At 52.3% G+C, this 20,239-nt stretch overlaps 9 protein-coding genes across 9 annotated transcripts; 4 read left to right on the top strand and 5 right to left on the bottom strand.

Annotated features, from left to right (window-relative positions):
* Positions 1–43: 43 nt before the first annotated feature.
* Positions 44–892, top strand: BDZ99DRAFT_575595 (uncharacterized protein; the record flags this gene model as incomplete). The annotated part of the gene is made up of 2 exons (XM_033728488.1): positions 44–233; positions 289–892. The coding sequence occupies exon 2, from the start codon at positions 395–397 to the stop codon at positions 890–892; it is 498 nt and encodes a 165-aa protein (XP_033570883.1). The 5' UTR covers positions 44–233; positions 289–394.
* A 1,100-nt stretch (positions 893–1,992) lies between these two features.
* Positions 1,993–3,176, bottom strand: BDZ99DRAFT_467653 (uncharacterized protein). The gene has a single exon (XM_033721066.1). The coding sequence runs from the start codon at positions 3,064–3,066 to the stop codon at positions 2,341–2,343; it is 726 nt and encodes a 241-aa protein (XP_033570882.1). The 5' UTR covers positions 3,067–3,176; the 3' UTR covers positions 1,993–2,340.
* A 531-nt stretch (positions 3,177–3,707) lies between these two features.
* BDZ99DRAFT_502761 (beta-lactamase/transpeptidase-like protein) lies at positions 3,708–5,659 on the bottom strand. Its single transcript, XM_033723917.1, has one exon. The coding sequence runs from the start codon at positions 5,636–5,638 to the stop codon at positions 3,830–3,832; it is 1,809 nt and encodes a 602-aa protein (XP_033570881.1). The 5' UTR covers positions 5,639–5,659; the 3' UTR covers positions 3,708–3,829.
* Positions 5,660–6,237: 578 nt separating this feature from the next.
* Positions 6,238–7,651, bottom strand: BDZ99DRAFT_575592 (uncharacterized protein; the record flags this gene model as incomplete). Its single annotated transcript, XM_033728487.1, has 2 exons — positions 6,238–7,063; positions 7,118–7,651. The coding sequence occupies 2 exons, from the start codon at positions 7,649–7,651 to the stop codon at positions 6,722–6,724; spliced, it is 876 nt and encodes a 291-aa protein (XP_033570880.1). The 3' UTR covers positions 6,238–6,721.
* Positions 7,652–8,248: 597 nt separating this feature from the next.
* On the bottom strand, positions 8,249–8,647 carry BDZ99DRAFT_525965 (uncharacterized protein; the record flags this gene model as incomplete). Its single annotated transcript, XM_033726083.1, has 1 exon — positions 8,249–8,647. The coding sequence occupies one exon, from the start codon at positions 8,645–8,647 to the stop codon at positions 8,249–8,251; it is 399 nt and encodes a 132-aa protein (XP_033570879.1).
* Positions 8,648–10,743: 2,096 nt separating this feature from the next.
* On the top strand, positions 10,744–11,997 carry BDZ99DRAFT_467651 (putative short chain type dehydrogenase). The gene is made up of 3 exons (XM_033721065.1): positions 10,744–11,093; positions 11,186–11,471; positions 11,543–11,997. Exons 1-3 carry the CDS (start codon positions 10,856–10,858, stop codon positions 11,700–11,702), a joined length of 684 nt encoding a protein of 227 aa, XP_033570878.1. The 5' UTR covers positions 10,744–10,855; the 3' UTR covers positions 11,703–11,997.
* A 1,170-nt stretch (positions 11,998–13,167) lies between these two features.
* Positions 13,168–14,022, top strand: BDZ99DRAFT_481501 (uncharacterized protein; the record flags this gene model as incomplete). The annotated part of the gene is made up of 3 exons (XM_033722426.1): positions 13,168–13,189; positions 13,662–13,758; positions 13,806–14,022. 3 exons carry the CDS (start codon positions 13,168–13,170, stop codon positions 14,020–14,022), a joined length of 336 nt encoding a protein of 111 aa, XP_033570877.1.
* Positions 14,023–14,212: 190 nt separating this feature from the next.
* Positions 14,213–16,896, bottom strand: BDZ99DRAFT_452312 (uncharacterized protein). Its single transcript, XM_033718264.1, has 10 exons — positions 16,449–16,896; positions 16,267–16,379; positions 16,120–16,220; positions 15,889–16,066; positions 15,670–15,832; positions 15,490–15,609; positions 15,141–15,433; positions 14,993–15,084; positions 14,709–14,915; positions 14,213–14,602 (listed from the first exon to the last, which is right to left on the bottom strand). The coding sequence occupies exons 1-10, from the start codon at positions 16,726–16,728 to the stop codon at positions 14,392–14,394; spliced, it is 1,758 nt and encodes a 585-aa protein (XP_033570876.1). The 5' UTR covers positions 16,729–16,896; the 3' UTR covers positions 14,213–14,391.
* Positions 16,897–18,253: 1,357 nt separating this feature from the next.
* Positions 18,254–19,049, top strand: BDZ99DRAFT_467649 (uncharacterized protein; the record flags this gene model as incomplete). Its single annotated transcript, XM_033721064.1, has 1 exon — positions 18,254–19,049. A coding segment is annotated over exon 1 (205 nt), but the record flags the coding sequence as incomplete, so codon positions are not given.
* Between the last annotated feature and the right edge of the window lie 1,190 nt (positions 19,050–20,239).

Genomic DNA, 20,239 nt, shown 5'->3' with positions numbered 1-20,239 from the left:
TCTCTCTCTCTCTCTCTCTCTCTCTCTCTCTCTCTCTCTCTTTCTTTCTTTCTTCTCTACCAAATTATCTTCCCTTCAATTGCAGCAAGCACATCGGCTACGTGTCTTCTATTACGCGTTACTTACAATCGAGGCACGTGATCGTCGACAACCATTCACGAAGGTTCAGTATGCACTGAGGTTGGAGTAAATCACGGCAAGCCACAGCCGCAGCAGAGCGGAGCATAGTGAAAGTATTGCTTCCTCTGAAGTCACAGTTTCGAAGATGTGCATGCTCATAAACTCCAGCTTCCTTCCCACGACCCATCGGAAATCAAATTCACAACCACACCCTCAACAACCACTACCAGAATCACAACAACCAACACACACGAGCGCGACCGCCTTCACAGTCATGTCAAACCCCGTGCATCGCGCTCAGACCACCACCGCCGGAGCCTCCCGCCAAGGCCGGACCTCTACGTCAAACAAGCCCACTGCCGACAAGACCGACACACCATCCGGCAACCGTTCTCAGCCCGTGTCCATCGATTCCGACGAAGAGATGGAGCTGTCTGACGACGGCAACTACTCTGCCGGCGAGGACGCTGATTTCGATGACGCCGACTTTGACGACAACTACTTCGGCGGCGAAGTCAGCACTGCCAACATATCCTCAGAAGATTCACAGAGCAAATGCTATATTTGCAAAAAGGAGTACGATCATCCCCACGGACTTCCGCAGGAGCGGGATGTGAACCATCGACCGTTCATGCTCCTCAACTGCGGCCATGTGTTTGGCCACTTCTGCTTGAACGAGCTCTACCAGGATACGAAGAAGTTTGGCCAGCCACAGTGCCCCAAGTGCCGTGTTCCCGTTGGAGATGACGATATCGAGAAGCTTGCTCATTGAATCCGGTTGGTCTCGGTTGCTGGAGTCTCGTAGCCAGCAAGATGTTCTATTGATTGATCGAAGAGCTAGAAGCTCGGGTCTACAGCAATATACCCATGGATATTCTTGCGATGAGAATTGAGTGCGTTAAAGGGACTAAAATGGTGGGTACATCAACGACCAGCTCTGGATTCATTTCGTCATGGTCGTTGATTTCACAAGAGCCCCGACCTATATTTGAAATCATATGAGACCCCGACCCACAAAGTTTTCTTTGCTCACCTCAGGGTGATAAATGTTGACATGGTGATATGATAACTTGATGTAGGGCTGTCATTCAAAACTCTTGGTCGAAGACGAAGCTACGTGGCATATGTGCAGAAAATGCAGACCTCCAGCGCCAATCAATCCTAGTCGAAGAAAACTGGAGGGACCATTCATAGACCCTACAGCATCTGAACAATAGTCTACACCGCTTCTTGCTATCGTTTAGGGATGCTTCAGTGTACTTTTCGGGATATGAATGGGGTGCGAACTCCATAGGGCGTTAATTCGAGCGGCAACCAATACGATCGCTTGCTTTACTGCCGTTCAAGGGACTCACCAATCTCCACAAGCTCGCAGAATTCCAAACTGTGCTAATGGTTCGCACTGGTGTGGAAGAAGGATTTACCGCATTGATTTCTTTCGCAAGCTTGGAAGACATATCCGATTTCATCGCGCATGACAACACGACGTTAGTGGTAGTGCGGGTGTCCCTAGCCATCGCTGTTCGCTTCATCGTTGGCTGGGAAATAAGAGAGGATCTTGCAAGCCTCACGCTGCAGGTTCCACCTGACACTGCTTTACATTGCCGCCAATACCGCTGAAGTATGAGCTGAGGCCCTCATGGCTGAAGCAGAGAAGCATGGGTGCAACGACTTAAAGCACTGGTTCACGTAGTCGTCGATTCGCCGGGTTAAAACCAGGCTCGTCGGGGAAGAATTCCACAGTTTTACTTCTCCCTTCAATCCTCGGTGGAAGGAACATTCTCGGTGAGAGGATTATATGTGACTCTACGCACGGGGTTAATGGCCATCGTGTCGCTAACAGCATCGGTCGACCTTCAATTTGGACGCGGATGTTATATCACTATCGGTCTCAGAATTATTTTATGATTGATGCAAATACCCCTTCAGCTAAGGCCGCCAGGAAGCACTTCAGATCCTCACCACCCTACGCCTCGAGTGTAAGGCTAGGAGCCATAGATGGCTACGTCAAAACCGATGGAGTCTAAGAAATCTGGGAAAGAGTCGTAGTTGCATGGCTCGATACCCGCGAGGGTAGCTATTCTTTGGAATTGTTCATAGTGCAAGAATCTCTGCAACGCTTCAGTACACTTTCACAAATTCAAGGGAGATGGAATGCCATAATCTTGAACTCCTCGCACCAAAAGACCAACACTATCCCGCCTCAAAACCGTCAAACCCTCACTCTGCATGCGGCTTCGTCGCATCGTTCCCCTCCTTCCCGGTCTTTGCAAACACAGCCCCAAACAGCGAAAGGATATTATTCGACCGCAGCGCCATACAATACATCAACGTCATGCCCGTCACTATAATCTCGTCCCGTGCCTTCTCGCTCTCCGCTGCTCGTTTTCCCAAAAACTCAATCCACCCCACCCTCTTGATCCCCCACATGTTGATCACGCACTTCGCGACGGGCATCTGTGCCTCATCGAGACAAACAAATTCCCACGTCTTCAGCCCAACGCTGCCGGTCCACGTCATGGGCACGAGCTCTGCGGTGTCGGAGAAGGCGAGGGACTGGTGCTCGTAGGAGGTCTTGAAGCGTTTCAGGGCCTTGAGCTTGATGGGGCGGTCGTGCACGGTGCATTCGGCGTTGATGGAGATGGGGTGGATGGTGCCGGTGCCGAAGGCAGTGTCGGACGAGGCGGACTTGAAGACGAGGTGGGGCGAGAAGGCTTTGTAGTTGACGATGTAGAGGGGGGTGGAGGTGGGGTCGCCTTTGTCGGTGATGAGGGACTTGAACTTGCCCCAGGAGAAGTCGATGTGGTACGTGCGGTGTGTGCCGGCGGTTGGAGAGTATAGTGTCTCAGGAGCTTCGGCAGAATGATTCGCAGTTGTTGTATCTGAGGACTGGTGGTCCATGTTGCTTGGATATCGGGCCAGGGGGACGGCGGGTGCGGAGGCCATGTCGATTGCTGGATTGAGAGTAGCTTGGGGGTAGCTTGGGGGTAGCTTGAAGTATGCTATAATAATGGTTGAGTGTAACTTGAGAGCTGGTTTCTGCGATTTCAGTCGGTCCAGCGACGCGCGATTATTATACAACTTCGACGGGGTGAAGAGAGCCTTGCGCTCGGCACTGCATCATCGGCCGTCCGTGAGGCTATGCTTCTTCTTGGCAGGTGCCATTGGCCAGCTTCTTTACGCGCATCGCTCTTCTGTGAAGATCGGACAAGGAATGTAAGAGAGGCTCTGCCACACTGCGCAGCGCTCAGCCCTGCACTGTGGTGGACAAACATGGGGTGACGCTAACCCTAAGAGGCTCTACGGTGCGCTCCTACATACGCGTATATGCAAGCACCCGCCGCCAACCCTTGGCATGTACGTTAACGTTACAGCGCTTCTCTTTGCGACTTGGTGCGGTATTTGTCCGGGAGCGAGATGGTCGTCCCTTGCGGAGCATCAAAGACCGATCACGACCATCGCCAGTTCTATCATATGATGGCCGCTGTAAGCAAGGAAGGTCATGCGAAGTCATCACGATGGGGAGTCCGGAAAGCCAAGACTCGACCCAGAAAACGACAGTGGTAATACCAGCTTGAAGTGTAATTCCCTTTCGAAACTGCCATCTGTCTTACAGGTGTTACCAGGCTACAAGGTAACGAAACAACAAGGACAAAATGATACGCTGCACCCATCAATTGCTTTCAAGATATCTGAAGTCCCTCAACTCCTACTCAACGCGCTCTAGTTTCGCCCTGACCGCCGCAGGCTCTGCGCATGTCGCTCTCCCATCCGCTCCAATATCAAACACAAACAGGCCCATGTCCACCGCCCCATACACCGAGCTATAAACCGCAAGCCAGTCGTTAGTATTGAACATGGTTGCAAACGGTCCAGATCCAGGAGGCAACTTCGGCCGTACGGGCAGCGCCCTGAACGCTTGCTGGCCTGGCTGCTTGGTCGACGGCTGCAGCTTCACGGGCCCCGGCCCAAACCACTCCAGCGGGACCATGTCGGTCCCATTGCTGATCCACGACGAGATATACAGACCGGTATTGCTAGCCGACTCGTCGAACGTGAGGGTCAAAGAAGAATTCAGAACTGGGTCCTTTGACGCATATGTCCCGGCGAAATTGCGCTTCACCTCCGCAACAGCTTGCGCTTCAAGGGCGGGAATCAAAGTAGTCGTGATGATATCGGCGATTGCCTGCGCTAAGTGCGACTTCTGACTGACATTCACCTGCTGATTACCAGCGCTGATAATGTTAAACCCAGCGTCATAGTCTGGTAGCATCACAGCGAAGCCGGTAAAGTTGCCAGCGTCGCCTGATTTCGTGTACATGTCAGTGACGGCGCCTGTGTCTGCGTGGATGTATCGGTATATCTCCCAGGGCGCGCCGACAGAGAAAGTGAGGTCGGCCGTGTGGGAGATGGGCTTCATCCACTCGCGGGTTTTGTTCGCGGGCAGGAGGGTGGAGTTCATCAGAGCTGTTCCGAATGTCGCAAGGTCGTTTAAAGAGGAGAAAAGGCCACCGCTGGAGACGGATAGGCCGCCTTGAAAGGTCACATCGGTCGTGTTTCCAGGAGATACGTATTGAGGGACTTCCGATTCCGTCGGAGGTACAGCCTTTGAATGGGCCATCCCAAGAGGATCAAACACCAGATCGTCGTACACTTGAGTGATAGGCTTGCCAGTAATGTTCGCGAGGGCTATACCAAGCAGTATGAATCCATTGTTGGCATACGCAGGAGTCGTCCAGGCGTCGAATGCTGGAGCGCGTTCCAGTTCCCCCTCGAGCCACAAGTCTGGAGGGCAGCCTTTGAGCGGGTCCATGTAAACTAAGATCGGATCTTTTAAGCAAGGGTAAAGGGCTGCTGGGTCGCTCAAGTTTAGAGGTGGTAGGCCTGCCTCTAGAGCATGCGGATTCGCAACTATGGCGACGGTTGTAGGGTCGATGGTCAACGCACTATCTGAGCCCCACGGCAAGTCCACAGCGGACACTCCCGCAATTTGAGCTGCAAGAGCACGTAGACTGACATCCTCCCACTGCGTGTGGCTAATACGATCATGCCCAACTTTGTCCAGCGCGGATTTGGAGAGGCCGGGGACGAAGTCGGTGATCGGGCGTTCCCACTGATCGACGTCGAAGGACAGCATGGCTGTGAAGACTGTGATGAGTTTGGTGATGCTGGCGACCTTGTAGATACTGTCGCCATCTACCTCGTGGACACCTGGACCGGTTCTGACTTCATCGGAGGTGTAGTGGTATTGTAAAGATTGGGCCGCAGGGTCGTGAATGGAGAACATGCCAGTGGAGAAAGTGAGATTCTCCAATCCAAGGGGAGGACTCGGTATTAACGATCGGTTGTCGTGAAGATATGTGTCGAAGAACGAGGTGACATTCTTCCACCCAGCGGTGACCACGCTGTCATCGCTAGTCAAGTCGAGTGGAGCTGGATATCTGGGCCCTAGGACATTAGAGTAGGCTTCCGTGGTATAGATCGAGATGATGATAAGGCATTGTAATGAGAGACGCATCTTGAACGTGTGTTTTGGCAGTGAGGGTGTTCGGATAGTATGATACTTGAGATTCGAGGGCTATTGGCCATACTTATATCTCAGCGTGCAATTGAAGCTTTCAAGCGTTGACCATCTCTACCTTGAATGACGTCTGAAGTAAAGTCAGCCCACAGCGCTTCCAAGCATAAATAGCCTACTCAATCCGACTCAGGCTCGGTCTCCGTCAAAAGGTCTGTGGCTGTACGACTTTGAGACTTGGCAGCTTATACGCGTATAGGCAACGCCGCAATATGGACAGATCAGGAGGCATCTGCCGCCCGGGTGCAAGTCTGACTTGAAGATCTTCATATCCGATGAGGCTGAGAGGCCTTAAGAAGTTAGAAAGCTAGCATAGGTATCAGGTCCCAAGATGCTACGCATCGCGCCTCGATTTCAGACCATGTTGCGGGATGGCTTGCTTGAGCTAACCGGAAGAGGTCATACCCAGCGCTCTGGATCAGCGCACGTATATGGAACCAAGGCGGATTCTAAGTAGCTGAGATCTTCAAAGCGAATGCAGTGGAGAGTATAGGAGAAGGAGTGTAGTGAACTTTCATCCAAATCAAAAACTATTTGAGGCTGGAGAAAGTCTTCGTGCCTCTTCACTGATGAGGCGATCTTCAGTCCCCCGCTGCCCCACGCTCGCACCAGCCTCAGCTTTGTAGGTAGGAGCGAAGCCATCTCTCAGATTCTGTGACCATCAACAACGGCATGTCATCGGTTCGTATGCACGATACGGGTCTCCGAACGAGGATTGGGTTCGGTGACACAATACAGTACGGTCTATGCATTTCAGACAGCTTTAACGATGTCGAAAGATGGTGCTGCGAGACCGGGCCCCTCCATAACCTTCCAGCACAAGTGAAGAAAGTCTGTGCCAAGCGAAGAATCCTTGATAGTAAGATAGCCTCGTGAGCTCTGAATCTTGTGAACGATCAAGATGCACGTGCTGTTAGTAGTAAGACTCCTGGGCGACCGGTATCTTCGCCCTGTGGGGATCTTTCGCTCCACCAAAGCTCTCTCCATCTTGCTGAAATACCAATTCTAGATATTCACGACCATCTAACGAAGCGAGTTGAACTCCTGGCGATTTTGTGCGGATGGCAATTCGTCGAGCTCAGGTCTCCGAGTTCTTGATGCCAGAAGCGGTGCCTCGAAGCACAGACACGGCCATGGTCCCATAGTCAACGCGATGACCTCCCCTATATTATTCCAACTTGGATACGTCGTGCCGCTGTACAAAAGCCAGGTGCAATGCATAGTTGCCAGAGCGATATGTGCCATCAAAGGAATCATCGCCCGCCTGATGGCAATGCCGTGGAAGCTGTAGCCGTACCCGTAGCGGTAGATTGGGAACTGTACGCGCATCCAGCTGTCGGTGATGTTTTCTGGCACCATCATGCGCTTACGGAGAGGTAATAGCTAATACTACTGCTAGAGATTTCTCATGATATACACTTGGTCGCAGTCGTCACCATTACACTTTGGGTCGATGATCAAAGTGTGCTTGTCTATGCCAACTCGAGAAATGCCATCTGCAAAGACAGATGCCACCAACGTGGACGAGAATCCGTCGAGACTGTTACGATTAAAGTTTTCCTGCGCAGCCAAGTTTTGGAAGAGATTCTCAAGCGTCGTCACACTCGAGTTCGGCCGGGCTTGGTTTAAAGACGACGCCCAACTTGGGTCCATGTGGATTCTAGAGCCAGCACGTACTGATGATTTAGCTTCTAGTGCGTATTCTAGATAACGGGATGAACACGTTTGAAGATTGGCGTAAGTAGCGGCAGCAAGTGTGTCATTATCTAGACCCAGCACAGCTTGTGCGAGGTGGGGAGTGGTGGAAGCCGCATAGATCTCGTACTTCACCCACGTGGCTTCAATTGCACACGTTACAACTCGGTTCTTCTCCTCCTGCCCCGGCCCATGGACGGTGGTCGTTGATAAGATTTCCGGGTATGAGAAAGACCGCTCCGAGGACCGAAGTGCCATAAGTAGATGAAAGGTCAAGCATTGAGGATGTGACCTTCTCCCTCGGCGGATTGATCAGAGTCTCGGACGTCCAGATATTCGTCAAGTCAAAAACATGGTCTCGAGAACACCTGTTTTTCATCTCTTTTGGGGTCTCCCAGAATGTGATATTCGTGGATGGGAGTGGTAGAATCGGTAGAGGAACATAGCGGGCAGGCAGAGCATCCCGTCGACAGGTAGCTCGAACGGCAACTCCGGGCGTTAGAAGGGTACCTGCGAGATATATATATCTTAACAAGATCAAACCTAGGATTCAATACTCTGGAGGGGTACCTCGCATGTCGTTTCCCAGCATTCCCATGATTTCGTTGTACCCGCCATTGGGGCACTGGAACAAAAGCGACGCGGAGTCATTCAGACATCCGGTGTCTGGTAGATGGGACGCGTTGAGGATGATTGGCCAGACGTCTTCGCTCTTATGAGGGAGATACAAAGGTAGAATCGGGCTGACGAGGGTGTCAAACGGTATTCGCCATGGAAAGTGTCATGCAAGTCGACTACTGGAAACTGACCCCCAAGGGCGGCCCCGCTGAGCTCCCCATTTGGCCACCAGTCAAGTTAAGGGATGATGGCCACCGAAGTGGCAATCAACATGAAGATGATGAGCCATGTCTTCCTCCAACAGTTTCGCCACGGAAGTCCGTGTTTTGCGGAATGGAGGCTGTTCCAGAAGTCGCGCTGGATGAGATAGCCTCCGGTACCCACGAGATAGCCGGATGTCAGCACCCCGAACGTGATGCCGTGAGGAGATGACAGCTGATGTTTGATATGATGAAACAGCACCGTGGTTAGCGAAAATATGACCAGAACTTCATGGGCTTTTGCAGCGACTTGTAGGGAGGCGAGCTGCGATCTCGCGTCGTCTGATATAGCGGTCAGGTCTTTCCAGTAGGTTTGACGAATGCTAAGCTGTATGACGCCTAAAGAGATTGCTATGGGAGCGATATGAGGAAGCATGTCAGCTACAACTCTCCGCCGGCTGTGCAGCACGACGGGCTTGGATTCTTCGGGTCGCCTAGACTTGGTTCTTCGCTGCCAAAGGTCTCTTGCAATATTTGACAGCTTTAGCCAGACGAAGTTAATAAGAATGGCAAGCATCAACAGCACCCTCATTAGAACGAACGCCGCGGAAGAACGCCATGTGGACCACGCCTTAGGATCGTTAGTACTGAGCAGGATCAGGAATCGCCTCGAATGGTACCATGTTCGGGAACGTTCCGTCGCCGGAAAGCCAGCTTAGATATAGTATACGGAGATGTCGTGACTGAGCACGTGTACAGGCCGCGGAGAAACCGTAGTTAGTCCTACCAAGTCCGTAGAGCACATCCGTGGAGTCGAAGGTGAGTTAAGAGCGAGCGCGAGCGCGAGTTGAGCGTCAGACTGCTTCTTAGTTTGAAGATCATCCCCGGTTGCGACGCTACGAGCACAGGAGAAGGCAACCAAGCACCAGGCTGACAAACAGAGATGAAGTTGAGATGCGTCATGGAAAGATAGCACTGTAGCCAACTAGAGTAGGCGAACGCCCGGATGATAGGTCGCTGAGTAGCCTGGCCCAGCGATCAGAGCCATAAAAGTTGTCAGGCTGGAGCTGCACTGATGCAAGTGACAAGGCTGAAAACACAACTTGCTGATCTGGGAGCCTAAGTCAAGCTAGCTCGGCAAATGACCAAACAGACTGGACTGACGATGGAGAAGTTGAGAGGCCTCTAAGGTCATGGGGCGATGGAGGATGACGTTCATCATGCAGGAGAGCCACTGCTACCCTTTCACCCTTATAATCTCAAGGCCGAGGAGGGCAAATTGTTGATCTAAGGGCCAAACCGTTCCCTCATGTTCCTTCAGATATTCTAGAACGAAACGCCACGATCATCGCAGGGTGTCATTTTCCGTAGGGCTGTAGGCAGCACTCCTTGCAAAACGCAGGAAGGGATGGGTTCTGATGAATATTTGATGAGTGTCGTCGAGAATGTGTGGGTGTCTGTGAGGCTGAAAATTGAAAGGGAGAAGAACTCGAATTGCCCTACGCTTCGAAGAATCTCTCCCACACCCTTTCGCGCTTCCCATCTCCTTCTTCCACCGGACCCCGCTGAAAAGATCATAGAGCATCCCTTAAATGCGATTATCCTCATCAGCCTCAGTGACCTCGGTTTGATGCCTCCTCCCAGCCCTCAACTTCACTTCGCCGGCGATGGGCCAGCACAAGATTTGTACTGCACATATCTCGAGGCCCAAGTCGTAGGTTCAGAAGGAATCGGAGCGATCCGATCCTCTGGCCTTGAAATGCCGATCTAGGAGAGAACTGGTGATGCACTTGAATGATTTCAAGATAACGAGCACTTTTACGCTATACAGGCTCTTTAGCTTTCAGCCTCGCCATGGACACGACCCAGTAGGCAGGATCCAGCGATACGAAAACGGTTTTCAGGATGAAGATCAGACAGTATGCGAGTTCCTAAGTTCTCACCTTGACACTCGTTGCCGACATCGAGGTTCTACAATGACGTCTTGGGTCTCGATCCTGAAGCTAGCCGTAGACTAGCAATTCAAGAGAATACCTGGACCGAACGATCTTTCCTCCGGTGACGGTCTTGTCGATGATCATGGTAAGAGAAGCCGAGTTACGACAGCTGTTCAAGAATTGAACAGAAAATATGGGATTCTTCGTGGCCCGAAGGAAACCCGATAGATAAAACGACAGTTTCTGGGGTCAATGCAGAGTCAGTAGACCTACTTCCGCAATAGCTTTAGTGGGGCGTTAGCATTGGAAATGATTACTGAACAATGCGGGTCCCATGGGCTATTGGCCACTCAGACGTAGCAGACATAGCAGGGCCTAGCTTATACCTAGCTGTAGTCCCATATATCTTGGCACCTGACTAGGTATCGTTGCGAACGTTCTGGCATTCGTAGTAAAAGGATCAAAAGCCAATGTGTTGCGTTGGGCGTGGACCAATTAAACCGCATCTCTTTGCCAGCTCTGACGATGATGCCATGTTGCATTTCTAAGCAGCCAGTATCACACTCGCTCGTCGGCCTCTTCCAACGCCCGAATAGTTTCGATAGAAAGGTAAGTCGCGCGCACGGCTACTTTTCTTCTACCATTTTCCGCATCGGGTTCATATCTTCCGCATTAGCTTCGAATTCCTACAGGAACGCCTTTACATCATGTCTGCCCCAGTACTTCTCGTTCTTGGTGCTGGCCCAGGTATTGGGCTCTCTGTCGCCAAAGCTTTCGCAGCCAAAGGATACAAGGTTGCGACTGCAGCAAGAAGTCTGCAGGATGGCGTGGACGAAGATGGATTTCTCCGTATACAAGTTGACCTGGCACAAACGACTGAGGTCGAAAAGGTGTTCACGAAGGTGACGGAGACATTGGGGATACCACACGTCGTTGTGTACAATGGTAAGCCATTTGCGTTATCCTTTCTATTGCATCTCTCCAGTCTCTCGGGTTTGCATCTTCATATAGTGCGGGCTTCCTGACAATGACATTAGCTGCCTACCGAATACCACGAGATGCCCAAGATCCCCTTTCCTCAATCTCCCTCGAAGACGTGAAGAGCGAATTCGCAATTAACACCATTGCGCCCTTATTTGCGGCTCAAGAAGCCGTCAAAGGCTTCAAGCAACTTCCTAGCTCAGCGTCGCGGACTTTCATCCAGACTGGCAACGCCTTGAACACCATTGTATTGCCGAGTGTTTTGACTTTTGGGATGACCAAATCTGCGGCCGCTCACATGATCCGTTCTGCTAGTGTTGGTTACAAGTCAAAGGGCTTCAAGTGAGTTCAAGCGCCACATTCCGATCACTCGAATTGGTCATGGGGACTAGTTCCGTGTTGACACTTTCTAGATTCTACTACGCTGATGAGCGGCAACCTGATGGGGGTCCTACCATCCCAGTGAATGGCCCGGCTGCTGGGAAGGCGTACGTCGAACTTGCAGAGAACCCGGAGCAAGGACCGTGGGACTATACATTCATCGACGGCAAGGGCTATGCTGAGTTCAAGTAGCTTAAGAGTCGATTGGCCATTTGACTAAGCGTCTGAGCGAGGAAAGGTGCCGAATTAACAGAATCTCGTGGCTTTGCCTCCAGCGACTGAAGAAATGAAAATACCACATCTACTGTGCACCAGGTCTAAAAATAAGAGCTTATCATCTTCGCGTACTACTGTGCTGTGTTGCAAAGTGTGCGACTGCGGTTATTCCGCTAGGGTGTGCTAGGGTGATAGTAGTCTACTGTGAGCGATTGCCACTTCGAGTCTTGAGACGGCGATCACTCCTTAACTTCAAATTAAGCACTCTGACGATGTTTATTTTATTCTATGTTTCGGTTGTAGTTGTCAGTTGTGCATCGCTAAAGTCTTACCATCGTAGCTGAGGGCCGCCTCGACATGCTTTCCCAAGCGAACCCATTCCCACTCCGATCTACGGCTGAGCGCTAACATCTGGCGCCTCGATCCAGCCTCAGATATAGTTGCGTGTCTGATCCTTCGCGCCGCAGCTTACATAGCGTTGTTCTACACCTATGCCAGACGGTGTATCTTACACGCACCCGTATTCGGGGTATGCACAGTGATGGAGGTTCAATTGCTCGGTGCAGCGTTGAAAGATTATGAGGTAAGCGACTGCACCCAATGAAAGGAGGAGTAGGTACAATCAAGGCACGCCTTAAGCAGAATATAGACCAATTCGACATCTTGCGCCTCTTTCCTCTCGCAATTGGGAGAACCTGAGGGCGAAGGATTGAGGCTGAGACTTCACGGAGTTCTCAAACAAGCCTCGCTCGATAATGATATCTCTTTCGCCACGATGTGTACATACTTGATAAGGCATCTTCCCGTGTTTATCAATTCAATCGCGACCCATAGACCCACTCTCGCAATTTCTTCTGTAACTGCTCCCTCACATCTTCTCCGGAACCTGACAGTTGGTAGGGCAGTTCTTGGTATCATAGCATTCGTCAGTCACTCGCTTTCAATTTCCTTCCTTCAATCTTAACTAGTATTAAACTCTACCTTTTATGAGAACTAATATAGGCCTTAATTTAGAAATAAGTAGAAAATATTTAATATATATACCTCTTTTAGAACACCCCTTTAATTATATACCTATTATTTTATACTATACTATATATTTCCTTATAGTTTTAAGCCTTATAATATATTACCTTAAACCTAGAGGGTATAACTGCTAGAATTCCTTTTAAGCTTTAACCTATAGATCCTTATATCGATCTGTATAATCTATTAGCTGGGTAGACACCTCCGCCTCTATATCTACAGTAAGCGTAAATCTATACGGCTTCAGTACGTATAAGTATGTAGCTGCTTTATCAGCTTCCGCACTACGTAGCTACACCTAGTCACGTTACTCTCCTTTTAATTACGTATATAAGCTCGCACATTCACCACAATACAAACTCATGTTCACTTCAATCTATCTGACGAACTCCTGGTGTTTCCGCCAGCAATCAGTATGACGCAGCCTTCTTTCGAGCGTGAGTAGCTCCGCGATATTCACTGTCAGCACCATTTCCCCTTCTATGCAACTCAGCAAGCGGAGCTCATTTGCGCGTCTAGGTTCCCGCGGATGGCATCTTGCGAGCCCCCTGTAAGAGCTGCGATTTTCTTCTTCGCGTTCGATTCCGTTCTTTTCTCTCAGATCAAATTCGAATACCTCGACTAAACTCATCCTAGCCATGCTACAGCTGCGGCCGGCGGCCGAGTGACGTAACTTCGCGCAGGTCATTTCGTTCCCAACTTCCTCATCTCTCTTCGATCTGATCCAGGGATCAGCAAGACGCTTGCCGTCACTGCGGCGAGGGAAGTCCTGGTCTCCGCGGCTACCTTAACGAAGCTGCCATCGCTCTGCAAGAACTGCACTTGATCCGAGGAGTCCAGCCTAAGGAGTCCCACCTCTAGACGGGGACTTGTCATCACTGCGGCTAGCTATCAAGCATACACTAACAGATTGGTACTGGGGCACAACGCTGCTGGCCACACTGCGTGTCGCGATCGTGATTGGGAGCGATCCCCGAACTCAAAGCTGGGGACGCTTGGAGGATGAGTGAGTCTGTATTATCCAACTCTCTGCAAAGCCGCCCGTGAACAAAGCTTGGAACGCCGGGGCAACCGCCGTGATGATGCTCGATGCAACAAGAGACTTGCAGACGGGTCACGGTCACGACTCCTTATCGCCCCTGTCCAACTGGAAGATTACATCACCGTGCTTGTGGAGAAAAGCACCTCTGGCGCGGTGCGCCAGGCTTGGGGTCGCCCATGGTGGATGAGGGCGTGGCAATTTAGTGGTGACGATATCGGAGGAACTTGAAAGAGAGTTTTTGAGGGCGTAATTCTAGATCACAATTGTGAGAGAAAATGGAAACAGCAGCTTGCTCTCACAAATCCACCAGTGATTAAACTCGGGCCCATGTGAGACCATCCTGAGGACGTCTGGCGACACAAGAAGACCACGATCCTTTGACAAAATGGGTGTGTACACTTCATTGGCAATGGACAGAAGCTGTGTTTTACGCATGTTTGTGGCCGTTACACATTTACTCGTACACGAGTTGTCTATCTATATATCTTTGGAGGAATGTGCGCAGTCATGCGCGGGATTAATGAAAGACAGCCTTCCACCCGCTCGGCCCTTCAACGATTTAAACGATCGTGACGAAAGCGAAGTCATGCCAGACCCTTAAACCTCGAAGATCTGAGCAACAATACTCGGCCTCCGCTCAGCTCGACTCGCGCGACGCTGCTCAACATTCTTGGCGTCGTTGGCCGCAATGATGTCCTCGCCCGTCTCGGGGTGGTCCATGAAGGACTCGGGGTGCGGGAAAAATCGATTGAAGCCCCAGTAGAAGACGCCGGCGGCGACGAAGGAGTAGATGTAGCCGATGTTGAAACTGCACGATGTTAGCGTGGCTCCGACCAAGTTGCGCTCGACGTTGGCTAGCGACAAGCTCTTTGCGAGCAAGTTGCGTGCAGGGAGAGGGAATGGAAGAGGCTTACAGGTGCTGACCGCCCAAAGAGACGCTGGTTTTCTGATTGCCCGCTTCAACGATGTTGTTGACGAAGCCGGGGAGCGGGGGAATGCAGCCGATGAAGAAGGCGACGACGGCGCGCCAGTTGCTAGCGTATCTAGGCGAGTAGCGGTAGATGCCGTGGAAGTTGTACATGTCCGGTACGGACACGTTGCCGCGTCGGACGATGTAGTAGCTGCGACACGAAACAAAACGGGTTAGTGGATATGGACTTGGTAGGTAGAGGCTATGTGGGATTGTTGGGAGACGAACTCGGTGATGATAATGGATGTCATGGGGCCTAGGAAAATGGTGTAGCCGCCTAGGAAAGCAAGGAACTTTGCGGCTGATGCGAGGATTTTCCACTACGGTCGTGGTCAGCGGGGGAATGGTAGCTTTGCAAAAAGGCCGGTCGACTTACTGGAACGAAGCCCCAGCTACCTATGACGGCAGCAAGCAATTGACCACGGCGGATGTTGATGTACTTGGGACAGAACGACATGAGGTCGTTGGCTGCACTAATGGAGTTGGCCGAGATGTTGATACCGAGAGTGACAATGAGCAAGCCGATGGCGCCAAAGGCGGCAGCAGCACGGCCAGCGTGGGACCCGGACTTCATCCACAGGCTGAGGATTTCGATGGGGTTCCAGATGATATCGCCATATGCGGACTGAGCGGCTGCGGCAGTAAAGATGCCAAGCAGGCCAACAATAGCTATCGATCCAGATGATTAGCAAGATGGACGTGAGAATGGGTGGGGAGGTACTCACTAAAGATGACGGGGATGACGAGGGCTTGGACGTTCTGTGCGCTGGGCTTGTTGGCGTATCTCGAAAAATCGGCGATGTTCAGGCCCAAGGTGGCGTAGTTGCCCAAGACTCCGTTGAGATCTGCAAGAGGGACTCTGGTTAGAGGGAGGCGAGGAGATGCGGGTGCAGAACATCACTTACTGGCGAAAAAGGCCCAAGCGAGGACCGAACCGTGTACAGTAGTGCCCTGGGTGATGACGGTACTATTGCTGATGGTGCCGCCGGCTTTGTGCAGCGTGTCACCGAAAATGGCCAAGAAAATGATTGGTGCAATAACGCTCTTGAAGGCGAAGAAGTATTGGACCTTGGTGGGGTTAGTCGGGTCCATGAAGCAGGGGAAAGTTAGCTGCAGGGCCATACCTTGGTGTAAGGTATGCATAGGAATGGAAGCTGAAGCAGGAAGTAGAGCACAAATCCACACATTCCCGCCGTGGTGATACCCTCACTGGTGGGTATGTGATTGGGTATGTTGGCAAAGCTCGGCCAGATGGCTGTGAGCAAGACGGTCATGCATTGGCCGCCAGTCGTGGTTTGGACACTGCGTACAGTGAGCCTCCTGAAGCGATGAAGTGATTGGCCGGACAAACTCACCCGAGCCAGACGATGGCGAGGACGCAGCGGGACAAGACGACGAAGTAGCTGAAGTAGTAGCCAAATGGCATGCGTGCGAGCACGGGGAACGGTGTGTGAAGCTATCCCAAGTTAGGCCCGCTCGACCTTTTGAATGACACAACTCACAGTAGCACCAATTCTGCCATTGACGGTAATGACGAGACCCATAATCGTGTTGCCGAGAACACAGGCGCCGATTGCCATCTTCCAGCTGAGGCCGACGGCGATCATGGAAGAAGCTGCGCGACCAGAGTTTCAGCACAACCGCACTTTGATTCCACAGACGAAGCACATGGCGAGGGACTCACCGACTTCCCAGTTGGAGACAGCCCAGGCGTCGGCCATCCAGTAGGCGACATAGGCGCCCCAGTTCCAGGTGCGCTTCGACGGCGGGATGGGGTCGAAGTCGGCATTGGAGGCTCTCGCCGAGACGGCAAAGCTGCTCTCCTCTTGACGGACCTCGAGGCTGAAGCCGGGCAGGCGTCTCTTGAGGCCGGACACGTAGCCGGTCTTGGCAGGCTCGACGGCAGAGGTGGTTGGGGAGGCATTCTTCTCCTCGTAGAAGCCCTTGTTCTCGTCAGATGCCATGGTGGGCGGTGGTGGTGTGCGATAGTGTCGAGTCTAGCGGGCGAGACGTCGAAGAAAGGGCAGACCAGGGACCTGGGCTATATATTTAAGGCTGAGGGACCCAAGGACCCGATAAGAAGGAAAAAGGAAGATCAGGCCTCGCCTAATGCAGTTCATCGAGACTTCTCATCATCCACCTGGCGGGCTATCGGGAGCTCGAGGGGATCGAGGAAGCGGCCGATCAGCTGGCTGGCTGAGGCATTGAAGAGATAAGAAGCTGCGGCCACTGCCTATCAAGCGCCGACACCCGCAAGCTGATTGAAGGGAGGCGCCAGAGTCGTGTGCGCAACGTACGACAGTCGGCGGGGAGGGGTTGCGAAGCAGGTACGGTGCCAGTGGTGAGGACACTGCGGGCGGCGCGCTGTTACTCGATGCCATCAAGCAAGCCTCCCATCTTATCACCAGCGGCTGGGCACCACGGCACCTATGCCCGATTAGCGACGTCCGCGGCCAGGGTCTTGAGGCGAAGGAGCCTGCGAGGCGCGACCCGAGGCCAGTGCGTGCCAAACGGCCGCAGGGGCGCGCGCTGCGCTGACGTTTGACAGTGTTTAGTAGTTCCTATCGAGTCAACCAGCTATCTGGATATCGGGGCTGGATGAAGCTTTTCGATAGGCGTTGATATCGACGCTCCTAGCCTCGCCCGAAACCCAGCGCGCGGCCACGCCTGCGCCGCGCCAGCCCGTCCTGGGCAAGGCTTACATGCACTTCTGCCGCGGCCGGTTAACCTTACCTCTTTGCGCTCTTCCCCGCGTTCTCCCACGCACGCCTGCCTGGTGCTTCTACAGTACGAGGTCTCTTTTCCTGCTGCGCAAGGTTCCCGTCCTATCTCTATTTTCGCCACCGGCACCACGCGCGAAATCTCTTTCCACTCTTCGTGCAGCGGTCGCGGTCCTCACGGCATGGGCCCCCGAGCGGTTTCTCCGTTTACTTCGATGCTATTGTACACTGCGCACCCATCCTGCCCCCCAGAGAGGCGGTTTCGTTCCCAAGCTCTCAACACTCTTCGAGCGGCGCCTTGAAAGAGATCCGCTCGCATCGGGTGCACAGCGGGTTTCCATCACCTTCATGAGTCCCGGGCCCCTCTTTTCTCAGTCTGGTGTGCTACATGATGGGGCTTCGTTGCGACGTTCTGCTCACATTGATGCGAAAACATCGATGCTAGGTTTCTAGGTTCTGCAGCATACTTAGTCCACCAACACGGGTTTTCCCTTGGGCGTATCGTGATCTTTCTTTCGTTGGACCCGCGACGGAGATAAACCGCACCGTGGGATGCTGACGAGCCGCTAGTGTATTGCGTTGACCGACTCTGCGTCACGCTCTTCGTATCTGGGTCAAATCGTCGGCACTTCGATGCATCCTGAGCTCTGGGGTGACAGTTCTTCTGGAGCGTCGTTCTTTGCTCCAGCGTGGAGATTCTCCCACCGTTGTACTCATCACTCAAGCCGCAGCTCACCACATCTTGCACGTGTCTCGCAGACAGGAGTGTCTTATGGCTCGATGGAAATATATGTACTTGAGCGAGAGCTCTGCAGGGAGAGCCCGACCCTTCTGCCCTCCGTGTAATTCTCGCCTGTGCCAGCAACGCTCAGAAACTCCCAGTTCACGGCTACCGTTATTGGTATCGAATCATTATTTATCCATGTAATCTTTCTGTTATGTAGCTAGCTCAAACAAACGCGCCTAGAAGCGATGCCCACTCTCTCCCGTCTCATCGCCATTCGCATATCAAGCAGGACAGCTTCTCGCTTCCTGCGACACTGCCAAGTGTGCAAGGAGTTCCATGACACGCCCATGATCACGACGCGCTCGCACTCCTTCTGCCTATCTGCATCAGACGCTGTTTCAACGCCGACGGCAAGCGCCCGGCCTGCCACGCTAGCGACCAGGCGGATAAGCTGAGGAGGAATTTGGTGGTGCAAGAGCTGGTCGACACATTCAAGGCTGCGAGGCCTGCAGCGCTAAAGCTCGCGCAGGCGAAGGCGGGAACGGGGGATAAGGAGACTGAGAGGGCGAAACGCAAGCGGAGGCTGGACGGAACAGATGTGGATGAAGACAATATTGGAAAGACGCGTAGCGCGGCTTTGAGCGGCTCGAGGGAAGAGAGGGAGGAGAGGGAGGAGAGGGAGGAGTTGAGCCAGTCGGTGGTGTCCTCGACGGTGTGGAGCTTGCCCCTGGCGTGTGTGTGGAATGCCGCATTGGTGAAGTGGGAGGTGACTACCCCCTACAGAGACGTCGCTCAGGCATTCCAGAACCTTGCTTGGTGAGTGTCCCTCCATCTCACCCCACCCACGCATGGAGTTGGCTAACACCAGCCAGGTCGTCCTTTAAGCTTCCTCGCCTTGAATATTGCATCCAGCTTAACCTCTACCAGGAAGAGGGCCGCGCCAACGTTAAGAAGGGCAAGGGGAACCGTTATAAGATCTTCGTTCGCTTCACCAAGGATGTTGACTTCTCTGGTCCTCCCGTGTTGCCCGAAGGTCAGACCGCTTGGTCCGATGCCTGCATCGACACCATCAACTCCTTTAACCATGCCATGCCCGATACCCTATCCCACGCTATACGCAAATTAAGAAGAGCCTGTTCCAGATTAATATAAAGCGCCTTGTCCTCGGCATTTAAATATCCTGGCGGCTACTTTTATAGAACTTCTAAGGCTAAGAATATTTTAGCTTACAGCGTTTATATAGCAAAGTAATAGTACTGTAGTGGGGTAAGGTCGTATATTCTGCTCCTGGCCGTAAGGCCTCCGGAGCGTAACTACGTAGTAGATAATAATGCCGCGTGGTTTAGTAATAGGTAATGGATAATATTGCGTGCGTGGTGAGCGGAGCTCGCATCGAATAAAGGTCCTAGGCACGTGACCTAGGTCACGTGTCCATCACAGCCAGCCCTATCGGCGCGCTTTCCGGATTTAGGAGTGGTACTAGTCCACCTTACTATATACCTCCCTACCTTAGATATTAGCCCCTAATAGATAAAGCAATAAAACGGGGGGAGGGCTAATCGTACACCCCCTAACGAATAATTGTACACCCCCTAACAACTAATCGTACACCCTTTACCCCCCTGTTACTTCACCGCCTTCTAATTGGCTCGGAGGTCCGGCAGGAGGCCTCCGAACATTCACCTTTACGTCTATCTGCACGTGCATCTCTGCTGTACGTAAGGCTATACGTGAGGCTATACAAATCAGCATAGCTATATAGCCTCTCCATTTTGCGGCGTATTCTTTCCAGTTTGTGCAGCTGTATATATAGCCTTACGTATAGCCTCACGTACGGCTATATAGCCTTTCCAATTCGTATAGCCTCCGTACGGGCTCGCGTACGAGCTTATATATCACCACCTAGTCTAAGTCTAGGTCTAGAAGTGCCTACGTGCCTACAAGCATGCCAAACCTGTCAAAACCTCACCTTATTACGGCTCCTTTGCATCAAGCCTGGCCCCTTAGCATCGCCGCCTGCACCTACTC

This window comes from Mytilinidion resinicola, assembly GCF_010093595.1.
Source record: "Mytilinidion resinicola strain CBS 304.34 unplaced genomic scaffold BDZ99scaffold_24, whole genome shotgun sequence".
NCBI lineage: Eukaryota > Fungi > Ascomycota > Dothideomycetes > Mytilinidiales > Mytilinidiaceae > Mytilinidion > Mytilinidion resinicola.
This window is presented reverse-complemented; position numbering and strand designations above follow the sequence as displayed.

Coding starts and splice junctions, on each gene's coding strand:
- BDZ99DRAFT_467653 (XM_033721066.1), bottom strand. CDS start 3,066: ATGGCCTCCGCACCCGCCGTCCCCCTGGCCCGATATCCAAGCAACATG.
- BDZ99DRAFT_502761 (XM_033723917.1), bottom strand. CDS start 5,638: ATGCGTCTCTCATTACAATGCCTTATCATCATCTCGATCTATACCACG.
- BDZ99DRAFT_467651 (XM_033721065.1), top strand. CDS start 10,856: ATGTCTGCCCCAGTACTTCTCGTTCTTGGTGCTGGCCCAGGTATTGGG. Junction 11,094..11,185: donor ACACGTCGTTGTGTACAATG/GTAAGCCATTTG, acceptor CAATGACATTAG/CTGCCTACCGAATACCACGA. Junction 11,472..11,542: donor TACAAGTCAAAGGGCTTCAA/GTGAGTTCAAGC, acceptor GACACTTTCTAG/ATTCTACTACGCTGATGAGC.
- BDZ99DRAFT_452312 (XM_033718264.1), bottom strand. CDS start 16,728: ATGGCATCTGACGAGAACAAGGGCTTCTACGAGGAGAAGAATGCCTCC. Junction 15,085..15,140: donor GTAGCTGGGGCTTCGTTCCA/GTAAGTCGACCG, acceptor CCACGACCGTAG/TGGAAAATCCTCGCATCAGC. Junction 14,603..14,708: donor TCTTTGGGCGGTCAGCACCT/GTAAGCCTCTTC, acceptor AACATCGTGCAG/TTTCAACATCGGCTACATCT.